This window comes from Eretmochelys imbricata, chromosome 18 (assembly GCF_965152235.1).
Source record: "Eretmochelys imbricata isolate rEreImb1 chromosome 18, rEreImb1.hap1, whole genome shotgun sequence".
Lineage (NCBI taxonomy): Eukaryota > Metazoa > Chordata > Testudines > Cheloniidae > Eretmochelys > Eretmochelys imbricata.
Window position 1 is genome coordinate 8,906,193 of NC_135589.1, and position 25,880 is coordinate 8,932,072.

Sequence of the window (25,880 nt, forward strand, 5' to 3'; positions counted from 1 at the left end):
TCTACATCTCGTATTGGCCAGGAACCACAGCCAATGGGAGCTATGGGGGTGGCGCCTGTGGACGTGGGCAGCGTGCAGAGCTGCCTCGCTATGCCTCTGCCGAGGGGCAACAGGGACATGCTGGCCGCTTCCAGGAGCTGCTTGAGGTAAGAGCTGCCTGGAGCCTGTACCCCCACAACCTCCTGCTCCAGCCCAGAATCCCCTCATTTCTGGTCCCACCCTGGAGCCTGTGTAACAGCGACAGACCCTGGTTGTCGGCGAGCGGGATTGAACTGGGGAACTCTAGAGCTTAGTGCATGAGCCTCTACTGCATGAACTAAAATTGAACTGGCTGCTAGCTAAGGCTGTACAGCAGACTCATTTAACTCTCTCTCTAAGTGGTCTCAGTGCCAATAGATGGGACAGAACACCACACCCAGGAGGTGTATGGGTTACACCTGCACCCCCAGCCGGAACCCTCACCCCCTCCTGCACCCCAACCCCCTGCCTCAGCCCAGAGCCCCCTCCCACATTCCAAACTCCACATTTCTGGCCCCACCTTGGAGCCCGCAGCCAGAGCCCTCATCCTTTCCTGCACCCCAACCTGCTGCTTCAGCCCAATGAAAATGAGTGAGTGAGCAAGGGTGGGCGAGAGCAAGCGACGGAGGGAACGGGGATGGAGTGAGTGGGGATTGGCCCTCGGAGAAGGGGTAGGCCGGGGTGTTCAGTTTTCTGCAATCAGAAAGTTGGCAACCCTGTGTCAGTGAAGAGCTCCAGTGACATTTTCCCCCTTACCCCCAACAATTCTGCACTGTCATATGATGTCCCCGCGCTTGACCTCGTTTTAGGAATCACAGATTCTCTCCCCCAGGGTTTACCCCATCCTCAGACACTCCCACTCCCCACCTCTCGTTTTGGGTCCTGTGAGTGGGATGCAAGATCTCCTCCATGCTGATCAAACCAGGATGGCCCCCCAACAATGTAATCTGCGGGACCGGGGTAGGCAACAGCCTTTACCTGCATGTCTGTGTCATGGGATGGGAAGGCCACATGGGGGTGATTGTCCTGCAGGAGGTACCGGGTCCTGCCAGGAGAAGGCAGTCCCAAGGGACAGACTGGGCCCTATGAGGAGACAGGTGTCTTGTAGGAAAGACTGAGCCCTCTAACAGGGTGGGGGGTCCTTCAGGACGTATCTGACCCTACAGAGGAAAGGGGACAGGCTGGACCCTCCACGAGGGTGGGGGTAGCTGGATAGAGCAGGCCCCATGGGCTGGGTGGGGGCGTGGAGACCAGTTTACTCCTTATTATGGGATGGGGAGCTGGGGAAAGGCGCGGGGACTGCAAGGACAGCATCTCCCCCCCAGGCCTGGTCCCAAGGTCAATCCCACGTCGGCGCCAGGGCTTGCCTAGCAGCGGTAACCTTGGCAACCCCAGCGGGGGCCGGAGAGAGCGCCATGTGCTCGCGAGATTTGCGGAACGACCTGTAGCAGCTCTCGCGATGCTAGCCGGGCCCCAAAGCGGGGAGGGGAGTTGAGTGTGACCCGCGAGTGCCGCTGCTTCTCCGGGGGGGAGGGAACAAGATGGCGTCGGAGGGCGAGTTGGGCAGGAAGTGGGATCGGTGTCTGGCCGACTCGGTCGTCAAGCTGGGTAAGGGGGGGTTGGGGCGCCGGGGAGAAGCGGGGGCACGGCAGCTGGGTCAGTCACGGGGTAGGCGGCGGCGGCCCAGGTACCCCTGCCGTGGGGCCTGAGTTAGGCCGGGGGGCGGAACCTGGGAGGTGGGTGGGTTTGTGGGGGCCGAGCCGGACCCTGGGCGGTCAGTGCAGTGGGGAGGGTACATCTCTGGGGAGGGGGACCCGGGACCCTGGGTGGGTCCGTGGAGGCAGTGTGACTTACACAGGCCGGGTAGATCTAGGATCTGTGTCACTTCAGGAGATTGAGCCCCAGTTTCCTGCTCGGATGGTGACACGCAGCCTAGGGCCTGGGTAAGAACTGCAGGGCATGAAACAGCAGCAGTGCAGGGCGCTGCCAGTGGCTGGTGCTCATTTTCTGAAGTACGGCTAGGTAGCCACAGTATTCTTCTGCACCGCCTTCCTCCCAGGTGTTCCTTTAGTTGATACTTTTATCACCGTATCACAAGTGCCAGTGCAAAATGTGAGTTTGAAAGGTGACCTTGGTGAGATTGTGATGACAAGCAAGAGAGCTGTGCCTGAAAGCTGCAAGGTTTTCCATGTGGATCCCCAGTGCAGAATGGTTCTTTCTGTGCCAGCTGTATGCCTGCTTGTGCCTCTCTCTTTATTTCATACTCTTTCCCTGTTGATTCACTCATACTGGCTTTTGACCTCCTGGTGACTTCCTTTTTAAGATTGGCTTGTCTGTGAAAGACATGAAGATCTCCATTCCTATTGAGTACAAGACGCCCAAATAGTAGGCTGATCCTACTGAGGCTCCATGAGGCCCTGCTTTGCCATAAATCCTGTCTTTGCTCATTTCATTCAGGATGGGGAAACAGTTTTAAAAATCTGTTAACAGACTTCTGTCAACACATACATAAAATGTAACTTTTTTAAACAAAAGTTTTGATACTATCTTATGTGCTGTTAGTTTTGAACCAGCAATGTACATGGTACAGGACTGTATATTCTGTAGTGTACATTCTATGAATAGCTTTGTCTAATGTCTGGATCTTGCTACACAAAGTCGCAAGTATTATTCTGAAACAAAGAAATCAAAGTAATGAAATACCTCAATTAGGATCTCATATCTACTAGTAGCACTTTACATCTAGATGGTGAATTATTTCAGTTTTTAGATTCCAACTCAAAAGCCTTTTTTGGTCCAGATACTGTTAATATGTCTTCTAGAGGTGTTAATGTAATTACATATAAAAATACATTAAAGTATTATTTAGGTTGCAAAGTTGAGAACAGTAGGGTGTTGCGCACCTCCCCCCATGTAATTTCCTACTTTCTCTTTTATAGAAAGGGAAAAAAAAAATAAAAACATTTTCTGGGCAATTATAACAACCACTCCTTTCCCCATGCATCAGGGGTAGGGTTTGAACTGTGAGCCTTCAGCATAGCTTGACCTACAGGACTAACTACATTAACTGGCTGCAGCAGAGGGCTGTTATACCAGGTGAGGGAAATGGGTCTCTGGGGCCACGTGCTGGGTCTAGAGCAGTGGTTCTCAGCCAGGGGTATATATACCTCTGTGGGTACTCAGAGGTTTTCCATGGGGTACTCAACTCGTCTAGATGAGTGTTTCTCAACCTGGGGGTTACGGAATGGCTTTGGGGGGTGGCAAGGAGGGCAATTACATGCTTCAGCCCCGGGTGGCAGGGCTTTGGCTTCAGATAAGGCTCATAAGTGAAAAACAGGCTCAAGTATCACACTGAAATGTAAGTACGCTATTCATACTCCAGTTGATTTATTTTATAATTTTATGGCAAAAATGAGAAAGTAAGCAATTTTTCAGTAAGAGTGTGCTGTCACACTTTTTTGTATTTTTATGTCTGATTTTGTAAGCAAGTAGTTTTTAAGTGAGGCGAAACTTGGGGTATACAAGACAAATCACACTCTTGAAAGGGGTACAGTAGTCTGGAAAGGGTGAGAACCACTGGTCTAGAGTGTGACCAAGGGGGAACCTGATCCAGCTCTTCCCTCTCTCTCCGCGCCCCCGCCGCTGCCCCCCCCCGCTTTCAGGAGCTATAGGGAACTTCTGCATTTGGTGGCCCTAGAGGTAGAGGGGAGGAATGGGCCACTGGAGCCATGTGTTCTGTTGTAGGGAAGCCTGGTTCTGTTCTCTCCCAACCTCCTGGAGAGGCTGCCTATTTCCAAGGTTCCCAGCATAGTTTCAGTTTCCTCAAAGAAAGACTGAAAAAATCTTTTATAATGGAAGGTATTAGGCAATCTAAATAGAGGTCACTACTAGCTCCTATAATAATTCCTTTGCACATGAGACTACAGTTAGTGATAAATACAAGAATACAATACAACAGATATTCCACTTCCTGCCAATCATTTTGAGAAGACCCATACTAATTTACTTCACAGGGATATATCTTTTGATTAAATCTAATTGTCAATATAAGATTAGTAGAGAAGAAATCTGTGTCTCATGGAATCCAGAGAGAAGACTTCTAACTAAACCTACAGACAGAGAGGGCTGGATTATTATAACAGATAGATCATAAATACAGGAGAGTCTTCAATAAATAAGTGAGGAAGATTATTTTAAAGTAAATGTTGATTCCACTTTTAATTGAGATACTATTTTGAATAAGTATTTTGAAAGATATTGAATTGATACGAAAACTTACTGATTCAAAATGTTAAGTTTCCAAGATGACCTGTTTTGTACTCATTACCTTAGGGCTTGTCTACACTTACATGGGGATTGATGTGCAGCGATTGATGCATCGGTGGTCGATTTAGCGGGTCTTTGACCCACTAAATTGACCACAGATCCCTCTCCTGTCGACTCCTGTAGTCCACCAGATCGAGAAAAGTAAGGGGAATCGATGGAAGAGAGTCTCCCGTTGACACTGCGTTGTATGGGCCCCATGGTAGGTAGATCTAAGCTACATCGACTTGAATTATGCTATTCATGTAACTCAAATTGCGTAGCTTAGATCAACTTTTCCCTGTAGTGTAGACAAAGCCTAAGTCAAACACCACCATGGATGCACACATCATTGACTTTCCAGCTGAGGTGAAATTCTGGTCCCACCAAAGGCAACAGGAGTTTTGCCTTGACTTTATCAGGGACCGGATTTTATACCAGGTGGGCCTATACTTTCAGGCATGACTAGAACTGGTGCTTAAAGTTAGGTACATGTGTAAATAAATCTTGCTGAACTGGGGACTTATGGAGTTTTATTTAGCCAATTTTTATTTACTTTCTCTCTCTTTTCTATTGTTTGGAAGCAGTTATTTTGCTCATTTTGGTGGCACTTAATAGTACTGTTGTCAGAGTGCTGCAAAAAAAATCCTGAAAAGGTCTGTGAAACAGCCTTTCCCCAGTTCCCCCATTCTTCCTACCTCATTAATTTTGTCTGGTCATGACTCCTCAGTTATAACTTTCTCCTTTTAGAAGGATTATCTGATTAGTTTGATAACCAATCAGGAATTGTCTTGATAAACGCTTAGTTTGTTAAAAAGAAAAGGAGTACTTGTGGCACCTTAGAGACTAACACATTTATTTGAGCATAAGCTCACTTCATCATTGTTGAGTCTTTGAAGCCCTGATCCTCCAAACATGTGGTGTTAGCTTTAAGCATGTGTGAGTGCTGTCATTACAGTGGATGTGACTACTCTCATGCGTAAAGCTAAACACTTTGCATTTTCAAAGCCATGTATGCACATTAAGCTCTGATTCTGCAAGTTGCTAAGCGCCTACAATTTCAAGAGAAGTAGTGTGTGGAGAGTACTCTGCATCTTGCAAGATTGGGTCCTGTCCCTTAAAACACAGCTTCTCAGGGGGGTAAGTATTATGTTCATTTTATAGATTAGAGGCAGAAAGGGAACTGCACAGAAAATGTTGCCCCAGGTGCTACAGCGAAGCAGTGACAGCTCTGGAAATAAGTGGGGAGTTCCAGACCTATAGTAAGTTCAGTAGACCAAGGTGCCTCTTGAGATAATAGTTAAAAACCAGATTAATGTGCAGGGTTTTTTGTTATGATGTAATCAGTATTTAGCCTTTATACTGTATATGATAAAATATTTGAAGCCTATTTTTATACAGTGTTGTCTGCTTTTTGGGCAGTTGCTGATTCCGCAGTTTATTTCCTGGGACTCTTATTATGTCTTTTGTTTCAACCATTGTCCAAATTGCTGTCAATACATCTTGATAGCTAAGTAGTTGTAACAAGAGTGCTCAGCATAGACCAAAAAATATAAAATGGGAGGATGCTTTTTTTGTGTCTAAACAAATTAAGTGTAATCTTGGCTCTGTTAGATTGTGCCTTGGTACATGTGTTTGTGACATGGTGCCAAAACCTTATTGCCGGAAATTTAATGGGAGCTAGAAGTATTACATTTCAGGATTGATACGTTCTTGGTCTTCATCTGTGTATGAGAATAAAATTAACAAATAGTCTTTGTCTTGGTAGGGTTTTCACTTATTTTAATCAGTGTGGGTTTTTTACTGGATATACATTATTTCAGGGATTAAATGTATTTCTGCAATCCAAAGAATGTTTGACAAATGTTTATCTTGTGTGTAATGTAAATAAAATCTGCAGTAAGCTGTAGAAAAATTACATGGTATCACTGAGAGAACTTTGACTAGAATTGATATCAAACTCATTAGTCCATCAGAGCTATGAATTGTAGCAGACTTAGTGTAAAAATCCTAAAGAGGACATCTTTCATGAAAATTGATATCTAGAATAGTATGTGTCACGTCTTAAAAAGTGAATAATCTTCAATAAGCAGTATAGTATTTATACACTGAATATATAATAAAATGATTACTTCACAATCATTTCATTATGTAGCTTTCTTACAAATCACATTAACTTCACTCTAGTTATCAAAATTCAACTTGTGGAAAATGGGCCTGCTGGAGTCTGTTTAGCAGAAATGTCTCCACTTCCATTCTGCTCCTTAGCTATTGCTGCCATCTGAGGGGTAGGGGAGCAGCTTGTAGCTTACTGTTAGGCAGGGTATATAAAATGAATGACTTAACAAATCCCAAGATTAAATAAATAGGTCCTTAAAACCAATTAAAAAAAAAATTCTAGTGTGGCAAGGAGACCAGAGAGAGGAAAAACAAAAGCTAAATGTGTAAGTTTAGGATATGTTTTTCTCGACTAATGATTATACTTGTTGCTGCCATTTGGATGGGTGGTCAAAAGAAACTGACAGTATTATAGGAAGATATTTTATCTGAAAGTTTGTGGAGGAGAAATGAAATGTAAAGCCTTGATGCTGAGGGTGGAAAATTTTGCCCATTATAGTGCCAAAATATGCACTGCACCCATCTGGGAATGAGGGGGTTGAGGTGCTTAAAACCACTCTGAGATTTTTTTTTTTTTGCATTAAAGTTGCTATGTTAGTAATACAGTATTAAAATGTAATGTTAAATATTAATGATGCAATATGCACTGTGAAAGCATAGGCATAGTACATGAGCCATCTAGCTTACTGATGCTTAATTGATAACTACTGAAAGTAGTGATGGATGTTCAGTGTAAAATGAATTGGTGGCCTTAGTCCAGTGCCTGATGCCCAGGTGCTGAATTCACAAACTATCACCAAAAGTGACATACTTGTTAGAAGTCCCTGCAGAGCTACCAAGGACTGGATGGACATGGGGACTAACTGACATTGCATTGTGGCTACCCATACTCTGTCAATGGAAGATTTCAACCTCCAGGGCTGTCAGCTGGTAAACTCTTTTTCCCTCCTGGTACTTCTCTGTTCACTAAATTCACTTATTTAAAAAATGCTGCGTGAGTAGCTTTTTTTAATTAAGAAAAACAAAATCGAGAAATCAAATGAATAATTCTCATTTGAAGATCAGATAATTTTGATAAAATATATGGGATACCATCAATTAATGGTGGGCTACCCAAAGTTTCTCTAGTTTCCTTTTGGTAGCCAATGGCTTCAGATTTCACAGTATTTAATATGATGATCCAAATTTAGATTGGAAATGCATGCTCAGGATAAGGTTAGTGTCCATTAATTGTGGAATCTATAAAAATATTTTGTTTTATTGCCAGAGATATTTTTCTAAGTGATGGTTAGGGGAAAAACAAATATTTTGGGTAGCTCTGTACAATTTTCCCATTTTACCTAATTCAAATGAAAGAAAATGAATCTTCTGAAGTCCTGGTTGTTGGAGAGTTTTCCAGGTTCTGTTGTCACAGGAAGCCGCAAATGTCAGTCTTTGAACAGTGGTGTACTGAACATAGGATGCAATTTTCATACGTTGGAGTGGGGAGGAAGCCAACAGCAAATGTTGACGTGTCTTGATTAGTAAAGGTAAACTTTTGACTTATGGCTGGAGGTTTGCACAGCCAGTCCTCTGTCTTGTGTAGTTTGTCATGCTTTCCTCTACAGTTGTTTTGAGACAGCTTATTTGTAATTATACTGTATTGTTTTACTTGGAGATTAACTTCCTGGAATGATTCCAAGTAAACTGTCCAAAATATATATTTATACATTTCCTCTTGTACTTCAGTACTTTATTTTTGACTTTTGGGTTGCTACTCTGTCTGCATTTCATAATTTACTGTTATTTCTGCTTGTTTAGACTTTGTTTTTTTTCCATCACATTAGAACATATTTTCATTTTCAGTTTAGACAGTGGTTTATTTGAAAGAGCAAAGAGTGTTGTAAAACTTTAGGTATATCTGCACAGGGCTTTAAAACCATGACTGAGTGTGATTTAAACCCAATTGTGACTGAAATTGATTGCAACACATTTTTGACAGACACTGGGGATAGGCCAAGGTAGAGATCTAGACTAGGACACTTCTCTCCCTCCCCCACCTTTAAATCTAGTTACAGCTCAAGTTAAGTCTGATTTACTGTGGCAAGCCAAACCGTGTTATAATCTGGGTTGCCTAAATCAATTCACCCCAGCCTGCAGAATGTCAAGAATATTTACCAGCCCACGCACACATTCTGCTTGCCTACACTTACTATGGGGGGAAGGGGAAGGGATTTTCCTGCTTATCAAGAGAAAAATATCTTTCAAATGTGTTAGTGTATGGAGGGGAGAAGAGGGAAATAAGATTTTGCAGGTCTTACTTTTAAAATGCAAAAGCACAACTTTAAAGAAGACGCCAAATTAAAATTTTAAGTGGTTGAATTTATGGGCAACCGGATTATGCACAGAAAGACACTAGCACCTTCAGGTTCTACATAGAGTAAAATAGCGGTAAACTTTTTGCAGGCAGAGGAGGGAGACTTCATAACTGATACATTTAAAGCCTTCTCTGTTGGAGTATTTGAGAAGTTACAATGAAGAGAACTTGCAATAAGCAAATAATTCACCTAAGGTATGAACCAAAAACAGTGTTGCCCTTTGTCTGTGTTCAGTGATGTACTGTGAAAATAGACCTAAAATCCAAGTGTCTAACATATTTTAATGGACCTAATTTAAATGTAACCTGCCAGTCATGCTTAGTACTTTGAAAGCTATATCATGACTGTTCAGTATAATTAATTAAATCAGTTCAAAACCCTGAAGCAGGTTTCTTTTAGACAGAACTGACTGTATCAGAGGAAAATGTATGTCAGGGCTTTCACTCATTTTTCAAATTAAATTGCCAGTGGTTGAAAAAAGTATTTAACCAAATAGGCTTGTCAATGCACCTTGTATTGCAAGGAGCTAACATCATATTTGCTTGTTTTTTTTAACTCAGCTTTGATACTGGTGTAACCATAGAAATATAAAATGTCAGTTTTTTTCCAAACCAAACTGCCTTTATAAAATCAGCAAAACTGAAAATGGAGGCCATTTTGTTGACTTCCTGACTCCTGTGCACTATCATATTGAGATTCCTCTTGGCTGCTTTGGCAGCCTCTCTGCATTTGAGCTGGTTGACCTGAACTGCTACTGTCTTCAGAGACTTGAATGCTAATACCTGTTATGAATCTTAATAAGTTTGCATGATCCCACTTATGTTTTTTGTTTAGACACTATATTTTCCTGCCACCAGTTTTTTTTATACACACATGCTCCAGTCTCTTCCTCCTAATGCTCTTCCTCCCAATTTGCAAGTCTTTATATTCCCACTTTTGACCCCATTAGTCATCCCAATAAATTCTTTCATTACTCCTGACTTTCAGCAACAGAAATGTGCCTTGAGGGAAAGTATAAGAATGCTCCGTCTTTTCCCCATCAGAATGGGGAAATACTCTAATGGTGTGTGAAATTAAGATGTGCCACATGATCTGTGTTGCCTTGAATCAGTTGCGCACTTGTGTGCTATGTGTTTGAAACATAAATACTTAAAAACAAAGATGTCAGTAGAACATGCTTGGTGAAATCCTGGCCCATTGAAGTAAATGGGAGCTTTGCCACTGACTTCAGTGGATCAGGATTGCACCTGCTGTTTCTAATATGTTAACTTCTAGCTTTACCAAGATTGTCTGGCCTCTTTAAAGGGAGAAGAACTTAAGTAGTTTGAATTCAAAAATTTGCAATGTTTACAGCCCAAACCATTGCAGTATGTTACTTATGTATGACAGTTGCAAAATGAAACCAAAAAGAAATACATTTGTCAGTTTCATTTCTTTATATTGTCAATGTTTATTTTCCAAATTGAGTGAATTGTGAGAAGAGAACTAGATCTTTATTCTTTTACTTTAAATATAAGGAGTTTTAAGTGACATTTAAAACTGTTCTAAATGATCGTTAACCTGAATTTATGCATTTAAGATTATATGAGAAACATCACTTAATCAATTAATTTTTATTAATTAATAGGCTGAAAATGCCATAGCTACTTCCAATATGAAATTAGAGAATTGTGGAATGTATAAATGGTAATATTTAGTCATGCAGTTAGAATGTCAACACATATGGCAAAAGCTCTTGCTTGAAACTATATTACAGGGGTTTTAAAAAGGACATGTGAACTTTTTCATCCAAGTTATGTCATGAACTATTACTGTGACTAAGGATGGGGAGGTAAATACAGTGTCTTTTGCTTCTTTTGTACTGTTGATTAAAATCTATATCAAAGACTTCTAGGTAATGTGTATTTATTCTGAATGACAATAATTGCTGAAAGATTGGCAGATTTTCTTCACTTTGACAAAAGGGTACTAGTTTGAACAACTGTTTCTTATTGTTGATGTTCTCAGGAATATTTAAAACAGCAAAGGTCCCTCTTTGAAACTGTAGTATAAAGGATTTTCAGATGATTAAGTGAGGTAAATGATTTAAACGCTATAATCCATTTGTCACTAAGAAGTAACCCTGGGAAAGCTGCTGGTTTCTTGGCTTCTATTTCAGATGACTCTGTTGAAATCCATTATTTGGAGGATATTGTACTATTTCAACATATGCCTGTACATGACCAAGCTGTGGCCTAAAAACTCATAAATAACCCACCCTGACTATAGTGGTAATATTAATTTCCTTCTAATCCTCTGTTTGTTTCGACATCTGAGCATGAAATGCCTCTAATCTTCATTTCATAATGTTTTATGAGAGAAAAAAGGCACTTTAGCTTCTGCAGCAGCTGAAATGTGATTTCTCTTGGCTCACATCATCTTGTCTGTTTTTGTATATTGAGGGTAAAATCTCAAACTGGTTCTAGTGTCAGCCTATTCTGTAGTCTGAATGATGTTCAGTAAGATTGTCTGTATTGCAGTGTCAGCTATTATTGGTAATCCTTCCTATGGTTATGAATGGGGTTGATTCTGTGTATTTACTTGTAAAACTTTATTGACCTTTCTGAAAACTGGACTTGTTACACAACTTTTTATGTAGTGCACCTGGTAATTAATTGAATTAATAGTTTACAGCTTTAAAGCACACAAAGTACGGCTTTAGGATAAAGACCCTGTTCAATTTTTATTCCACTGAATGGTTCTTCTAAATACTGTCCAGAAACATGTTTCGCCAAGTGGATATAGTTTTGGTAGATTTGAAAACCTGTTAGCTCTGCTCTTATAATTATTGTTGCATAATTCTCTAGAATTTTAGTTTATGAAATTGAATGCAAACTTGGAAGGTAAACTAAAGATCCTTCTGAAATATATATGTTAGAACACTGTCCTATGGAGAATCTGTTAGCTGTATACAGAATGGTATACTGTAGGTTTGAGAGCTCACTGTTTTCATGCCAGCGTCTCCCATTGTGCCGTATAAACGTAAAGGGCTTGCGCAACTTCTTTAAATAAAAAGTGCTAACTTGCCTTTTCAATTTTTTTTAATTTATTTTTTGCTGCTTGATTTCAAATGTCATCTTGCATGTTAGCTATCATTTGGAGTAAAAGCCTTGTAAAAACTGTCTTTAGCTGTATCTGGATTTCTTGTATTGCCGCCTTGTCTTGTGTAAGGACTCTAACATGTTCCCCCCCCCCCTTTTAATTTTATTTTAAGGAAATCAGCAATGATTTTTACTACTGCCTTGGATAACTACAGAAAAATTACTTTAAATAATCAAATTTCAAAACCTCATTGGAAAGTACTTGAACGTTTAAACTGCCTGTTGATATGAGCGGGGAAGTTGTGTAATCTCTCGGGGCTGCCATTTTAATAATAGCAACAGGAAGTGCAACTTGATATCCTTCAGGATAGAAAGATCAGAGACAGGTTTCACACTCTTGATCCACAGGATACTGCTCTGACAGGGGTGTAGTATATGAATATATATACAATAAGGGCCTAATCTGTCTTCCATCAAAGTCAATGGGAACATCAGTGGGATTAGGATTGGGCCCTAAACCAAAAATCCCTGGAAAAATAATCAAACTCAAATGTAGAAAATTCCTGTTCCCTGTTTTTCCCCCAGCTCAGATTTTCCTGTCCTGATATACAACAAGCTGACTACAGCTGCTTCCTTTGTAATGTCTTCATAATCAAAATTAGACAATGTAATAATAATTTAAAAAATCAGCTAATTAGAAACTTTTTAGAGTACTGCATATTTCCTTATGTCTGTCTCTAGTTTCCTCATATGTGTAAGTCATCAGAGTCCTTGGCAAAGGCACAGATAAAGACTAGTATCAAATACTGCTTTCGTTACCCTTCGTGGACAAAACTCTGTCCTTAGTTACACATGGGCACGCCTATAACCCTATTGCCTTAAATAGAGTTGCATGTGTGTAACAACCTTTTTAGGTTTCAGAGTAGCAACCGTGTTAGTTTGTATCCGCAAAAAGGTTAAGGAGTACTTGTGGCACCTTAGAGACTAACAAATTTATTTAAGCATAAGTTTTCTTGGGCTACAGCTCACTTCAGTGGCACTGAATGCATCCAATGAAGTGAGCTGTAGCCCACAAAAGCTTGTGCTCAAATAAATTTGTTAGTCTCTAAGGTGCTACAAGTACTCCTTAACCTTTTTAGGTATGTTCTTGTTTAGAGACTAGAAATATTTGACTTTTACCTATAAACTACTGCTATGTGGTATTGTCCTTAGGGTGTAAAAGGTCAAATTTATCTTGTAAAAAGTGACCTACACAGTTAGTGAAATCTTAGTCATTCCATATTTCTGTGCTGACTGCCCCCCCCAACCACCCAACCAACCATCTGGGTTGAACTCAATTTTCAGTGTAGCTTGACAATTCACTTGGCAGGTTTTACATCCTCACTAAGTCACAACAGGGGCATTTCTAAGGTATACTGATTCCATTTATCGACATGTACACTAACAGATAAGCAATCCACATCCTGGTGTAACTCAAGTACAAAACTTGCAGCCGTTGGAGCATAAATAACTTGTTTGAGGAGAAGTGGGACACCTTTTTTGTCCCTTTTGTTTTGGAAGCCTGTTTCACGGAGAGGAGAGAGAACAAGTTAGAACTTTAAGAGGGGAGATCACTTCTCAGTATAATATAGAATGTGTGCCCATGAAGCCAGTTCTGAGGAAAAAGCACTAAGTAAATTATGGATGGGTACAAAATGATCCTAGGGGTACAAAATGATCCTAGAAAAGATATGTCTCTTAGACAGATGGCTTATTTCAGTACTTTACTTAAAGGGGTGTTTACCCTTTCAAACTGGAAATTCAGATTTTAGTTGGGGGGCACATCTTAGACCCAATCTGAAAGTTGGTAGCTGAACTTCAAAAACAAGTCCCACCCTAAAACTAAGTGACTTTTATTTTTTCCCTTCTTTGTAATCTTTTTTTGGGGTCCTATCTTGCGGGGAATTTTTTATTCCTTTGAATTCTCCATTGCTTCTATGTGTTGCTCTCTGCTGCTGTCTTTATTTGTGCTGTCTCTCCTTCCACATGCTGCAGCTAATGGAGGACTTAGCTTCCCTTGCAGTTTGAAGTTAGGGGAATATCTTCTGGCTTACTTCTCATGCTGCTTTACACCAGGGCAAGGACTCAGTGCTGAGCCAGGACTCTCTTCCATCTCCATTCAGCCATTGGAGGTTGGAGTTGAAGTTGTATTTTCAGAACTTGGCTCCTCACATTAACTCGTGCAATTCTGGGGAGGGAGTTGGGGAAGGAGAAAAGCTGCCTGAATTGGCGATCAGCTTGTGTTCAGTTGTTTGGCCAACTATAGGTGTCTGGAAGCAGCTCTGAAGATGCTTCCCTCCTTCCTAGCTCCATCTGGTCCGCTAACGACCTGAAGTTGTGTGCAAGAAGAGAACTGAAGTTCTTTTTGGCCTTCACTTCAACCTCCACAGCTGCAGGGTGGGACTTTTTTTTTTTTTTTTTTTCGAGGAGAGAAGAGAAATTGGGGGGTAGTTCTGAGTCTGGATTCCTATGATTGTGCAGCCTGTTCAAAAGCCTGGACAGAAGGAGAAGGTCTGCTATGATGGAAGTTAAGCCAAATATACTGACTTCCTGGTCCGCTATATTTGTACAGTGATGAGGCCCCAGCTGTGCATTCTTGGGGAGTTGGTACATAGCTGTGATGTTGCCAAAAAGTCCAATCAGCCAGTGGAAAGGGACTTCAGCCAACTGGTGTCCTAAACCATCCACTCATTTATTTTATCCCTGCGACACGATGCCAGTAGGTGGGAATGTTTCCTGGCTCTTAATTCCTTGATATATAAAACTTATTTTTGTAAGAAATCCTGAGCAACTTAAGGACTACTGGCACTTGTCCTTGTAAATGATAAATTCCTCACTGGAGATTTGAGGAGGATTTAGGCTTCTTTCCATGGCATTTCCTTTAGTGAGTGAGACACCACTGTAACATTTTTCCCTCTAAATTATCCATACATGTTTAATCTGGACAAAAGCCTTGGTGTAGTATTGACAAGATGCTGTGCTGGCCTGAGTTACACATAGGCCTCCACTCTTGTTTCCTCCCCCCACCCTCTTTAGCAGAAGCAGGGGGATGTTCTCCCTCTGCCCCACCAGCCTTTCACCATTGGATGTGAAATGAACTAATTCCTGCTGGAGCTACCTGCCTATACGATTGTATAGGTTTTTATCCAGGATGTCTGGAAAGCGTGTGGGTAGCATCTTTTTGTTCCATTGTGGAAGTATTGAATAGAAGCTGGAAGAGCCTTTGTATATCTAACGCCAGCCTTTGGATACCAGACAAACAGCAGTAGGATTGGGGGTGCCTGGAAATCCATGTTTGGATTTTTTGTTGATTTTTCTCTTAAAGGGATGACTTAATCACAACTACATCTGGAATTTTTAAACCTATTTCAAGTACTTCAAATCAGTATAACAACCAAGTAAAAATGCATTTTGCTGTATATTTTTAGAGTACTTTGTGTATTTGACAAGACGCTGTGTATATAATCAGTTTCACTGTTTTCCCCTGTGTCATCCTTCAGTTTTCCCTGTTTGCTGTGTGAACAACATCAACAAAGTAGAGGAAAAGTGGCTGGTGGTTTGTTTTTTGTGTTTAAGACGACATTGAGCATTGGCACTTGGGAAAATCTGATTCCTGCCTCAAAAAGATTGAGCAATATAGTTTGGAGTCTGCTTAAATGACTTTGTTGGACCCTAAGCACCTCTAATAAATGAAAACTAGTTCTTAGAAATGTAATTCCTGCTGAACTGCCCTGTCCTAATCTACAAAGGCATTTTTGTACAACAGTTATTTGTATATAGGTCTTGCCAAACTTAACTTCTTCATTTGGGGCATGATAAGGAAGGAAAGACGATGGGGAGCACCCTGTCATAATTCTGATGAAAGAATATTGCTTGTAAATATTTATGCAAAAAGTGTTGTTAAATACAGTTTTTGTAAGTTACAAAGTAGAAGTTCTAATATCTTACCTAGCTACTGCATTGATATTTACTCAGAACTTATCACACTGAATTTTTAATCCTTTTCAATAGCTTTTTAATTGAAGGCTGACAGCTGCCATTTTGCCCCAAAGCTGCTGCTACCACCACTTCAACAGTGAAATTGACTCATTATGGTATGCTGAAATTTCCAGACTTTAATGGTGGCCATTGTTCCAGTCAAGTTGGCTTTATGAAAGATCATTGTCCTTTTTCTAACTAGTCCTATCCAGGTCTGGATCCCAAAAGGATGACGCTAGCTCTTCAGTTCCAGAAAGCTTAACCTGTACAGACTAGTTACTACTTTCTTACAACTAAGTAGCTATCTACCAGCAGCTTAATTTTGTTTTTGTTTTGTTTAATACCGTAGCTCTTTATGTAAAAGAACAAAACCTGAAGGGAGGGAGATGCAGTTTGCTATTTTTGTGTATGTAGTTGTCTAATGAACTACAAAAGAAAATTGCATTAAGAAACTGGAAAACCTCTATGGGACATAGTAACAGCAGTTGTCACTGAGCATATTTAAACCTTTCACCTTCAGTCTCACTGTCTTTTTAAGAAGAAAACCGTATCTAAGTGTGACTGTTAGGTTTTTATAATTGCTTAAGCCCACTGTTGCTTGGGCAGACTATTAAAACTCATGGTAACTGCGTGCGTTGAAGGGAGCATTGATAAACTTTATAGAAGAATCTTTTCCCAGATGTACTATTGAGGCATAAGTCTGTCTCAAAGATTTGCTTATCTGCGATCCTCTTATGATATCCTCTTGGGTATGAAGCACATGCTCTTGTGTATATTAGATTGATTTTGGGTATAATGATCTCTCTCTCTGAAAGTACATGAGCCAAAGTGTATTTAAAAAAAAAAAAAGGGCACAGAGCCCAGGCTTAGAGGCCTAATTCCAGTTCTGTATCTGCTTGTACATAAACAGCCTTTACTGTTAGGCAGGAATAGGATAAGAAGATATGCATAGAATCTTAATGTTCGCTGTCTGTATTGACTATAAATGGGTTCAAACTGAAACGACAAAGGGCTGAAGAGGCTGTTTTTCTAGTTAAACATTTAAAGCTGTCAGAGAAGATGAAAAATGTTCTTTACACTTTCCGGTGGCCTTTTCTTCCAAAGAGGCTCTGTTGAGCAAGAAGGTGGCGGGGTGGGGGTGGGGGAGGTGAGAGAAGCAACCCAGCACAGATCAAGCCCTTAGCTTTTTCCATGTTCGTTTTGTTTTTATTGTAAGATAAACCCTTCATGTTTTATTGTTATGAAGTTAAAGCCTGGCCCAGAGGTGCCCATCTTTAGTGGAAACAGCTGTAGAGTTAGTGTCGCTGATCAGGTGGGAGGCTCTTTGAAGCAACATGTTGCTTTTTTAAAAGGAAATTGAGCATGTGAGAACTTGAACCTGTAAAACGCATCAGCAGGCTCTCCCATTGTTTCTCTGTAGTGTAACTCTGTATAGAATTAAAGTGAAACACACTTTTTGTTTCCAAGAAAGAATGACTTAGGGCACCCCTCCTCTTTTTTTGGAGACGCATAGGAAATGACCACATAACCACAACTACTTCCTAGTGGGATGATGATGAGTGACAAATTATCCACAGTAACAGTTTCTTAACCCGGCAGGATAAAAACATAAATGTAGCTTAGGCTTCTGTTTAAGTTTTAAAACCAATATTTACAGGCAAAAACCAGCCAGGAAAAAGCAGACTCACCATAAATAGTGGTTTCTGTGGGTGGGGAGAATATCTGAACACTTCTTACTGTTCCTGATCACAACATTTCCCACCAGTTGAGAGTTCAGCATTGTTTCTAGTCCATTCCCCAGTAGGGAGCAGAGTGAAGCTTGACAGCCTTTGGGATTGGGAGCAGTGATCAACGAAACTCAGATTCTCCCTCTTTAGCTTCATATTTGTGAAACTTCCTCCTCATGTAGATGATAAAAAGCATTAACAGTAACAGACTTCTGCCTTCACCTACCTCTCTCACTCCCTAGATCTACCAGCTAATCCAAACCTCTTACTCCATTTTCTAGTACGGATCTGCCATTTTACTCATCTTCCAGATGAAATAGGATGGAGTAAGCATCCTCAAAGATGAACATCATGTCGTTCCACAGGAGGCAGGCCTAAACCAGATCTCCTGTCCCTTCCCTGAAACCCAGGCTTGTCACCACTGTGACGTGTTTGAATTTCAGCAGCCCAGATAACGAGAGCTTCTAGCTTTCTTCCTAACCCAGGTCACCTATTTAGTCTGCTGCACTCCCACCAAAGCAGTGAGCTCAGTAGGAATATGTTCCTGTCCCTAGCAGAATATATTTTCCTTTCTGTATTAAAATGTCTAATATGGCTTCGCCTGGCTGCGTAGTGTGGAAAGATGTGGGTTCCGTTCCTGGCCCTGTATTGCTCTCTACTTGTACAGGCAGTGCCTTTGCATGTTCATTCTATAGTTTCCCTACCAGCCAGCTAAGAAACAGCATTGATGGGTTTCTGTTTAGGCCAGTGATTGAGTGGGGGAAAAACTGAGGGGAATCTTAGTGGTTCCAACAAAGATGGAAGACTCCTAAAGGTGAGGGGACATGTCTGATATTATTTTGGGTTTATTTGTCCCCTGCCTGCCAAGTATATAATTCTTGTCACACCCTTCAAAACTTACCCCTTTGCCACAGCAGCGGCAAAGAGGAATATGGGTTTGACCGACAGCATGGAAATGTGGTGACACTAGCAACTACTTGGGCATTGCGTGTGGCTGATGTAGAATTTGTCATTCTGCAAATAATTTCTCATTGATTACTTAACTGTTTGGATTGGCAGAGAGAATTCCTCTTGGACAGGAAGTATAAAGCAGTATCGCTGCATGACCACCCTTCTCAGCTGGACAGTTCAAACAACGCCTAGTGCTGTCTGTCCAATTTCTTGAAGTAATCGCTTTCAGTTCAGATTCAGATTTTATAGTCCAGCAATCAAACCAAAACAAAAAGACAGCATAGCCCCATATGGTAGGAAAGGATCGTCAGAAGGCGCCCAGGATCAGGAAGCCAAACAGTTTGTCCGTTTGATGAATACTCATAGATTGTTTATGCTATTAAGGATAATTACTTTCTGTTGGAGCCAACACCAGCTGTGCTGTTGCAAAGGTACTGAAGAGAAGCTCCAGTTGGGGAAAAGGCATAACTGAGCCATTGCTAATGGCGACCCACTATTTATCTCCCAGATTGTACATCACTGACCAGAGTTTTTATATACAGTCTGAATGGTTAGAGTTGTTTACACAAGAATCTAGTAAGTATTGTGTTTGGTAGTGTCCCCAATTCAGAAAATGCATGAAAGTCTGACCAGGCGTCTAAAGAGCTCTGAGGAGTTCAGGTTATTTTTTTAAGCTATGCAAACTGCACATGGTTGAGGAGAGTGAAAATCTGTCCTTCTGTGAAATGTTCAATTGCGAAGATGTCTGGGGGTTTGATGTCAGGACTGCTTGGCAAGCTGTCATCAAACCTCTTCCCTTGCAGTTGCATGTTTTGAAATCCTGCCCTGTAATACCCATAATGCCTTGGTAAAGTAGTTACCTCTGCGATAATCGGTTCTGTTGAAACGCTGTAGTAGAGTGAAGAGAGCTTTCAGAAACCATTCTTGTTTCTAGCTCTCGTTCTAACAGGATAACTTAGGTTTTCTGAGAGCCAAGGTCAGTTGTCTCTGTTCAGACCAAGTCATTATCTCACCTCCTAAAATGCAGTGTTTTTCTATAATAAAAGCACTTGTGATGCTTCACAGATTATTCACTAAGGCAGCGAAGTGCAGAGCTGCTTATTGGAGCAAAGAGTGATGAAAGAGTGGGAGCTGTCATTACTTATTTTTTTCTTTGCAGGCTGTGTAAGTTGGCCTGGGGAGTGGAACAAACTAAAAAGGGGACTCAGCCCACACAGAAGCGGCTGTAGATGTATGCGATTTTTGGGGGTTGTCCACTCTAGGTCCTGGGGCCATTTTGCTTAGCTGTTTAAAGTCCCAACCCGCAGTGAGAATATAAGGTGGCCCTTATTCAGTGATGCATGTAGTAGGAACCATTCTTTAGTACAATATAATCCTTCTAGGTGCAGACAGTAAATGATGAGATCTAATAACTTTAAGAATGGTGGGGTTTTTGCTTAAAAAAAAAAAAAAAAAAAACTAATTCAAGCCCAGACACTTTCTTTTTTACTTCTAAGTGTGTTTGAAACTTTTGTTCATTGGCTAAATAAGTGCATATGTGGCTGAATTTTGCTATTCTACCTTTTGCAGTCCCCTCTAAAGTCAGTGGCCTTGCCCAGGTAATTGAAGGCAGAACTTTCCCATTGAACTAGAATTTTTAGCTATTTTGTTTAATGGTTCTTGAAATAACAAAAATCTACTGACAACTTCCCCAGCTCTTCACGAAATTCGGAATATTCATCTTCCAGGGAAAAGAATTTTCTTTGAGTTACAGAAGCGTTTTTCTGAAACACGCTAAATAATTTCCCAAGTGGTGATGGAGAAATTCTGAGCTGTTACAACTCAATCAGTGTAAGTCCAGATCCACGCCCTGGTTGTGGGAGCCTTGGGCGCATGGGACCCCCACAACGAGCTGAGAGTGAGTGGAGTTGGTCGGTGCTACACCTTTCTCATGAGACGGCTCACGGTGTCCGATCAAGCGGTCCAGAGACATCTACACGGAGCACATCAAGCGGTCCAGAGACATCTACATGGAGCACATCATGGGCCACCGTCAGTACTAGGACAAGTAAACGAGACCACTGGTCAGGGAAAATAACCCCCTTCCTCCCCTGATGAACCAAGGGGACGCACCCCACCCATGTACCTATTTGCTACAACAACACTGACTTGGACTCTAAATACATTCTATGGGTGGCAAGACCACTTTTTCACTGACACTTTAAAAACTCCTGCACCCCAATCTGGGTCTTTGCTGGTTATGTGCTATGTATGTATCTTGTGAACCTTGCAACCAATACTTATAACTTCTCATAACTCAAGCCTGACCCCAGAGGTACAGTACCTTCCCTCTTAACTTGTGTAAATTTGATTTTAAACATTAGCTTTAATAAAATTTTTAAATCTGTCTAGGATGTGAAAAGTATTCCTTCCCAATCTGTTTAACTACACTGGCTAATGAATGCTGTGGATGTAAAAGAAAGCAGCCCAGAGCTTTCTTTTGTAAGATATAGAATAGTGGGAAGCATCATAAGTTTATTGCCCTGAGGACGCACATTGAAGTAGTTAGAAGTACTTACAGTACAATAAGATATTAATCTGCAAACCTAAAAGGGAACTAATTTGGTTTTGCAGTGAAGGTGTAACTGTGTGTCCTTGAGCTTTCTCTTCTTCTGACAATGAAGCAAATTCTGACTCAATTGAAGTCAGTGACAAAATTTCCATAGATTTTGCTGGGACCAGGATTCACTCTCTAATAATAAGAAATGGGGGATATGTCATGGGATGGTCTCTTGTATTTGTATGGTAGGTTTCTTAGGTATGTGTCTATATTTGCTTAAATCTAACTTTTAAAGCATTTTTTAAAAGAAATATTGCCAAGCCTATAACCTACCTGTTCTTTAGGTGTGGAGAAACCTAAAAGATTGGGATGGCATTCCTGAGCCAGAACAAGTAATTAATGAAAAGAATGGAATTGATTTCCATTTGTACATATTGTCTGACTTCCTCCTTTTATTGCAATTTTCTCTTTGCAGGTGCTGGTTTTGGATTAGGAATTGTTTTCTCAGTTATCTTCTTTAAAAGTAAGTATCCCTATGTGCTCAGCTGTTTGTTGTCATGATATTAGATTGTTTGGGTACGCCTCTTAAACAGAATTCTTTGAAGCGTGTAAATGTTAATTAGTATGTTATTCCAACGTGTCCATTACTTGTCCAAATAGATTAGTTGAAGTGAAATTAGCTAGACTTCGAACTGTGGTCAAACAAGGTCACTATATATTAAACGTCTCCGAACTCAGGCTGGGCATGGAGTCAGGCTTCTGATTACAAAGCTCTGGAATTATGAGAGACCCTGCATCAAAATACTAATTAGCCACATGTTTAGACATCAGCCCTAACACGTCCTGCGGGGGTTTTAATACTTTCTAGATAGTCTCCGCTCTCTTCATTTACTTTTTTTAAATTACTTTCTTGATACTAGAATAATCTTCAACTCTAGCGCAGGTAGCAGAGCACATGTTGTTCCTGACTCTAGATTCTTCCTAGGCACAGAGCCGAATGACTTCAAAATGCAAACTGTGGCAGACTGGCAGGTTCTGTTTGCTCTGTTAACAGTGTTTTGTTTTGTTTTGTTTAATGGTATGATCTAAGTTATGAAATATTCTTCAAAATGCAGTTATTGTCAGAAAAATAACTGCTTTTCTACTCAGTAAACTTGCTGTTTGTGTGTATTGTTTGTCATTCTGGTAGAGGTGAAAGGACCCAGTCAGAGTTTTGGCCCCTGCTAGGCTCTGTATAAATGCTTACAACCGTGTCTGCCCCAAAGAGTTAACAGTAACTTTTACAACTTCTGTTAATGCTGCAGAGCCAATACAAGGCTGGATTCTATTCTGCTAACTGAATTCCAGTTGCAGGATCCTTTTATTACTGGTGATGCTTGCATGTGTTTTTTAAAAAAGAAAAAAACCCAACCACATACAGACTTTCAAGATTCTGGGTCAAAATCATAATGAAAGAAAAATCCTCTTATTTTTAAGATGAGCAGATTTGATCTGGAAGGCACTAAGATATAATGGACCAGATCCTCAGCTGGTGTAAATTGGCATAATTGTTTTGAAGTCAGTGGAGCTATGCCAGTTGACACCAGCTGAGGATCTGGCACTGTGGGCTTATCAATACTTGTAGAGTACTTCTGAGATCCACAGATTGAAATTGCTAGTTTAATGTGACTTCTTTAAATACTGTACCATGGATTTATTCCCATTAGACTCTAAATTACATTTGTTGCTCTCTAATGCAACTTTCTAAGATTTTTTTTTTTTAGGAGACTTCAGAATACATAGAACCTGAAAATGCACACTGCATGTTTTCCAGTAATCTACCACTTATTGCCATTATGTTTGATAAGAAGTTGTCATTATAACTTGAAAATTAATGCAGTGTTTCTCATTTTTATGTTCAATATCTCTTGTTTCTCTGCTTCTCTTCCACACAGGAAAGACATGGCCTATTGCATTTGGGTCAGGGATGGGGTTAGGAATGGCTTATTCTAATTGTCAGCATGATTTCCAGTCTCCATATCTTCTCCATGGCAAGTTTGTAAAAGTAAGTATTTGAGTAAAATGTGTGTAGGCATCATTCAGTGCTTAAATATTCCTGTCTAAAACAAGTGTAGAAGTAATACGTTGCCACTAGTTGGAGGAGAGCTCCTGTGTGTGGCATCTTTTTTTGTCAAACTTTTCAGATCCTTTCAAATATTCAGTGTATTTTTTTTTTTTTTACTTTACTTATGCTACATACCATCTCTCTTTGAGGGCATTGGAATCTCCACAGGATCAGTTCAGATGCTGCAGGTGGTTCTTCCACAATGTACAAGTGTGTAAGAAATATGGGAAAATTAATCTTACCATAAACGGCATGGCCCCAGTCTTGCAATCGGAACTATGAGGGGAGGATTTAATTGCCTGTAGGTAGCTCTTTTGACTTCAGTGGGGCTCTGCACAGGGTTCTGTACTGGTGGATCTGATTGAAGGATCAGGGCCTTAGTGTTTTCATGACTCAAACTAATAAAGTCTCCTTTGTCCTCAAGGATGTTAATGAACCATAGACTGTTTGATCATATGAAGTTGGAATCATTAGAATCTAGACATGGCACAATTTAAAAAGGTGACTTTGGGTCCACCCCCTCTAAAGAGGGTTGTGTTGTAAGTGGCTTGGGGGAATACTGATACTAGCCAAGTGGCTGGTACAATTTAATCTAGTTTTAGGATGTTAGGCATGATTATGGTCACACAAAGTGACCACCTTAGAATGATTTTTGCATTGGTGGTAAATATCCCCCACTCCCTCACATAAAAATTAAACATAAAATAGGGATTATTTCTGTGGAATGCACAGAAAATATTGTGAAGGGATGCATCATTGAAAGCACTGAGATGACACAGTAGCAGAGGCATGCTCCTGAGCATGTGTAAAGTTACATTATAAAACGTCAAAGTGCTCACTTAAAACCTTCTGCCAGAAAACTTAGAAGTGACCTTTCAAAAGGGGGCTGGGGAAGGGAATGGTCCTATGCCTTTTTTTGCTCCTTCATGATGGATAAAGAAGGGTTTTTCTGCCCGTTTTTTACCTCAGGAATATGAAGTCAAATCATCCCTGGATTTATTGAATGATTAGCCTTCAACAGGCTTTTACAGTCCTAGCAAATCCACCTGGTTCAGAATATTGTACTGGAAATGTGCTCTGCCACTGACTGTGTGCCAACCCTTTACATTAAAGAAAACTTTTATATTGGATAAAAACATGGAGTAGCTGGCATCTTATATGAGTGAAACAAATGTAACCCCGTAATGTTCTAGATCCGTCTAGGAGTGTTTGCCACAGAAGTGTGTGAGAGTTTAACATAAAACCATTGTGGGGTGTTGTCTTATTTTTGTGGACTTCAGTCAGAAATAAATTGGAATGAAATTTCTCCAGTTTAGACTCTGGGTGTGTGAACACCCAATCCAGAAACTCTAGGAAACACTCTGTCCTTTGGAAGATGCTTGTTATGGCAAAATAACTGCCTGAGAACATTGAGAAATAGAAGGCTGACTTGAGTCTAGCCTGGCAAGGGTTTATATTTGTCTTAAGGAATAATCTCAACTCTGTAACAAGGGTGGTCTCTCTGAAAATGAGGTCATCAGAGGGACACTGCACAGAAGAAGCACAGCTGCCTGCGTGGCTCTAGAGCTGAGGACAAAGTTTCCAGCACGGTCTCTGCTGGCTTTCCCTGGCACAAAGAGTCTGAGCATGTTGGAGAGAGGGAAGGGAGAGATGAAGCTATCTAATGGTTAATATCATTAATTCTCTCCAAAATGTCTGGTCATGAGTAAAAGCTCCAGGGTTATTAAAGTGGAATTATTTCACTTCTGGTAGTTAGCAGTGTGGAAAATATTGTTGCATTATCACACTCATCTGTTTTCCTAGAAAATGATGTTAGAACTTGATTTTTAACTTTCTTATACAACATTTGAATCCATTCTGTGGGTTATCAAAGTGAATGGGGAGTGCAATAACACCTGCACAGGAGACTACCCTTAAATCTAGACACTGCCCCCCAAAGTATCCCCGAATGTATTCAGTGAAGTTCTACTAATTGTGGCATAAAGCATGAGACCAGGAAGTGCGTGATCTAGGTTCTGTTTCTACACTTCCTGTGTGAATGTGGTTGCTTAACCTCTCCATGCTTCAGCTTTTCCATCTATCAAATAAGGATCAAAATTCTGACCTGCCTCATGGGGGTGCTATAGGCTAAACTGCTTGCTTTGAGCTTCTCAGGTAGAAGGTGCTATAGGATACAAAATGTTATGGGAGTCTTCTTGCTTTACAGGAACAGTGACTAATGACTTAAGAACATCCCAGTGGGACGAAAGGAGAAATCATGGTTATTCCTCAGGAATATTGAAGTGCCCCTGGAGTAAGCCAACGTTCTTCTGAAACACTTATCAGTTGCTCTTTATACTCCAACAAGCTGTTTATGTACATGGAACAAAGTTCTGCATCTTGTTTTGTATTTTCTCTCCAGAAAGTGCCAGGAGGAACTCTTCTGAAAAATAAATAAAACAAAAGTGGACCCCCCTGGTGTTTTGGCTTCTTTGCGTGTGAGTGGAAGGAGAGGACTCCTATTGTAATGGTAGCAGCTGGGACCACCTGGTTAAAGCCACTGTTCAAGTCCTTGTGAAATGGCAGCTGTTGTGTGTTCCTTCCCACTCTAACAGGCAGCCTGCACCAAACATGCAGTTCACAGAAATATCCCCACCTCACATCACTTGCTGGACACCCAGCTGCCTG

General features: G+C 40.8%; 1 protein-coding gene across 1 annotated transcript; it reads left to right on the forward strand.

Annotated features, from left to right (window-relative positions):
* Positions 1-1,476: 1,476 nt before the first annotated feature.
* On the forward strand, positions 1,477-25,662 carry MICOS10 (mitochondrial contact site and cristae organizing system subunit 10). Its single transcript, XM_077837401.1, has 4 exons — positions 1,477-1,626; positions 21,585-21,632; positions 23,044-23,153; positions 25,420-25,662. Exons 1-4 carry the CDS (start codon positions 1,560-1,562, stop codon positions 25,426-25,428), a joined length of 234 nt encoding a protein of 77 aa, XP_077693527.1. The 5' UTR covers positions 1,477-1,559; the 3' UTR covers positions 25,429-25,662.
* Positions 25,663-25,880: the final 218 nt, after the last annotated feature.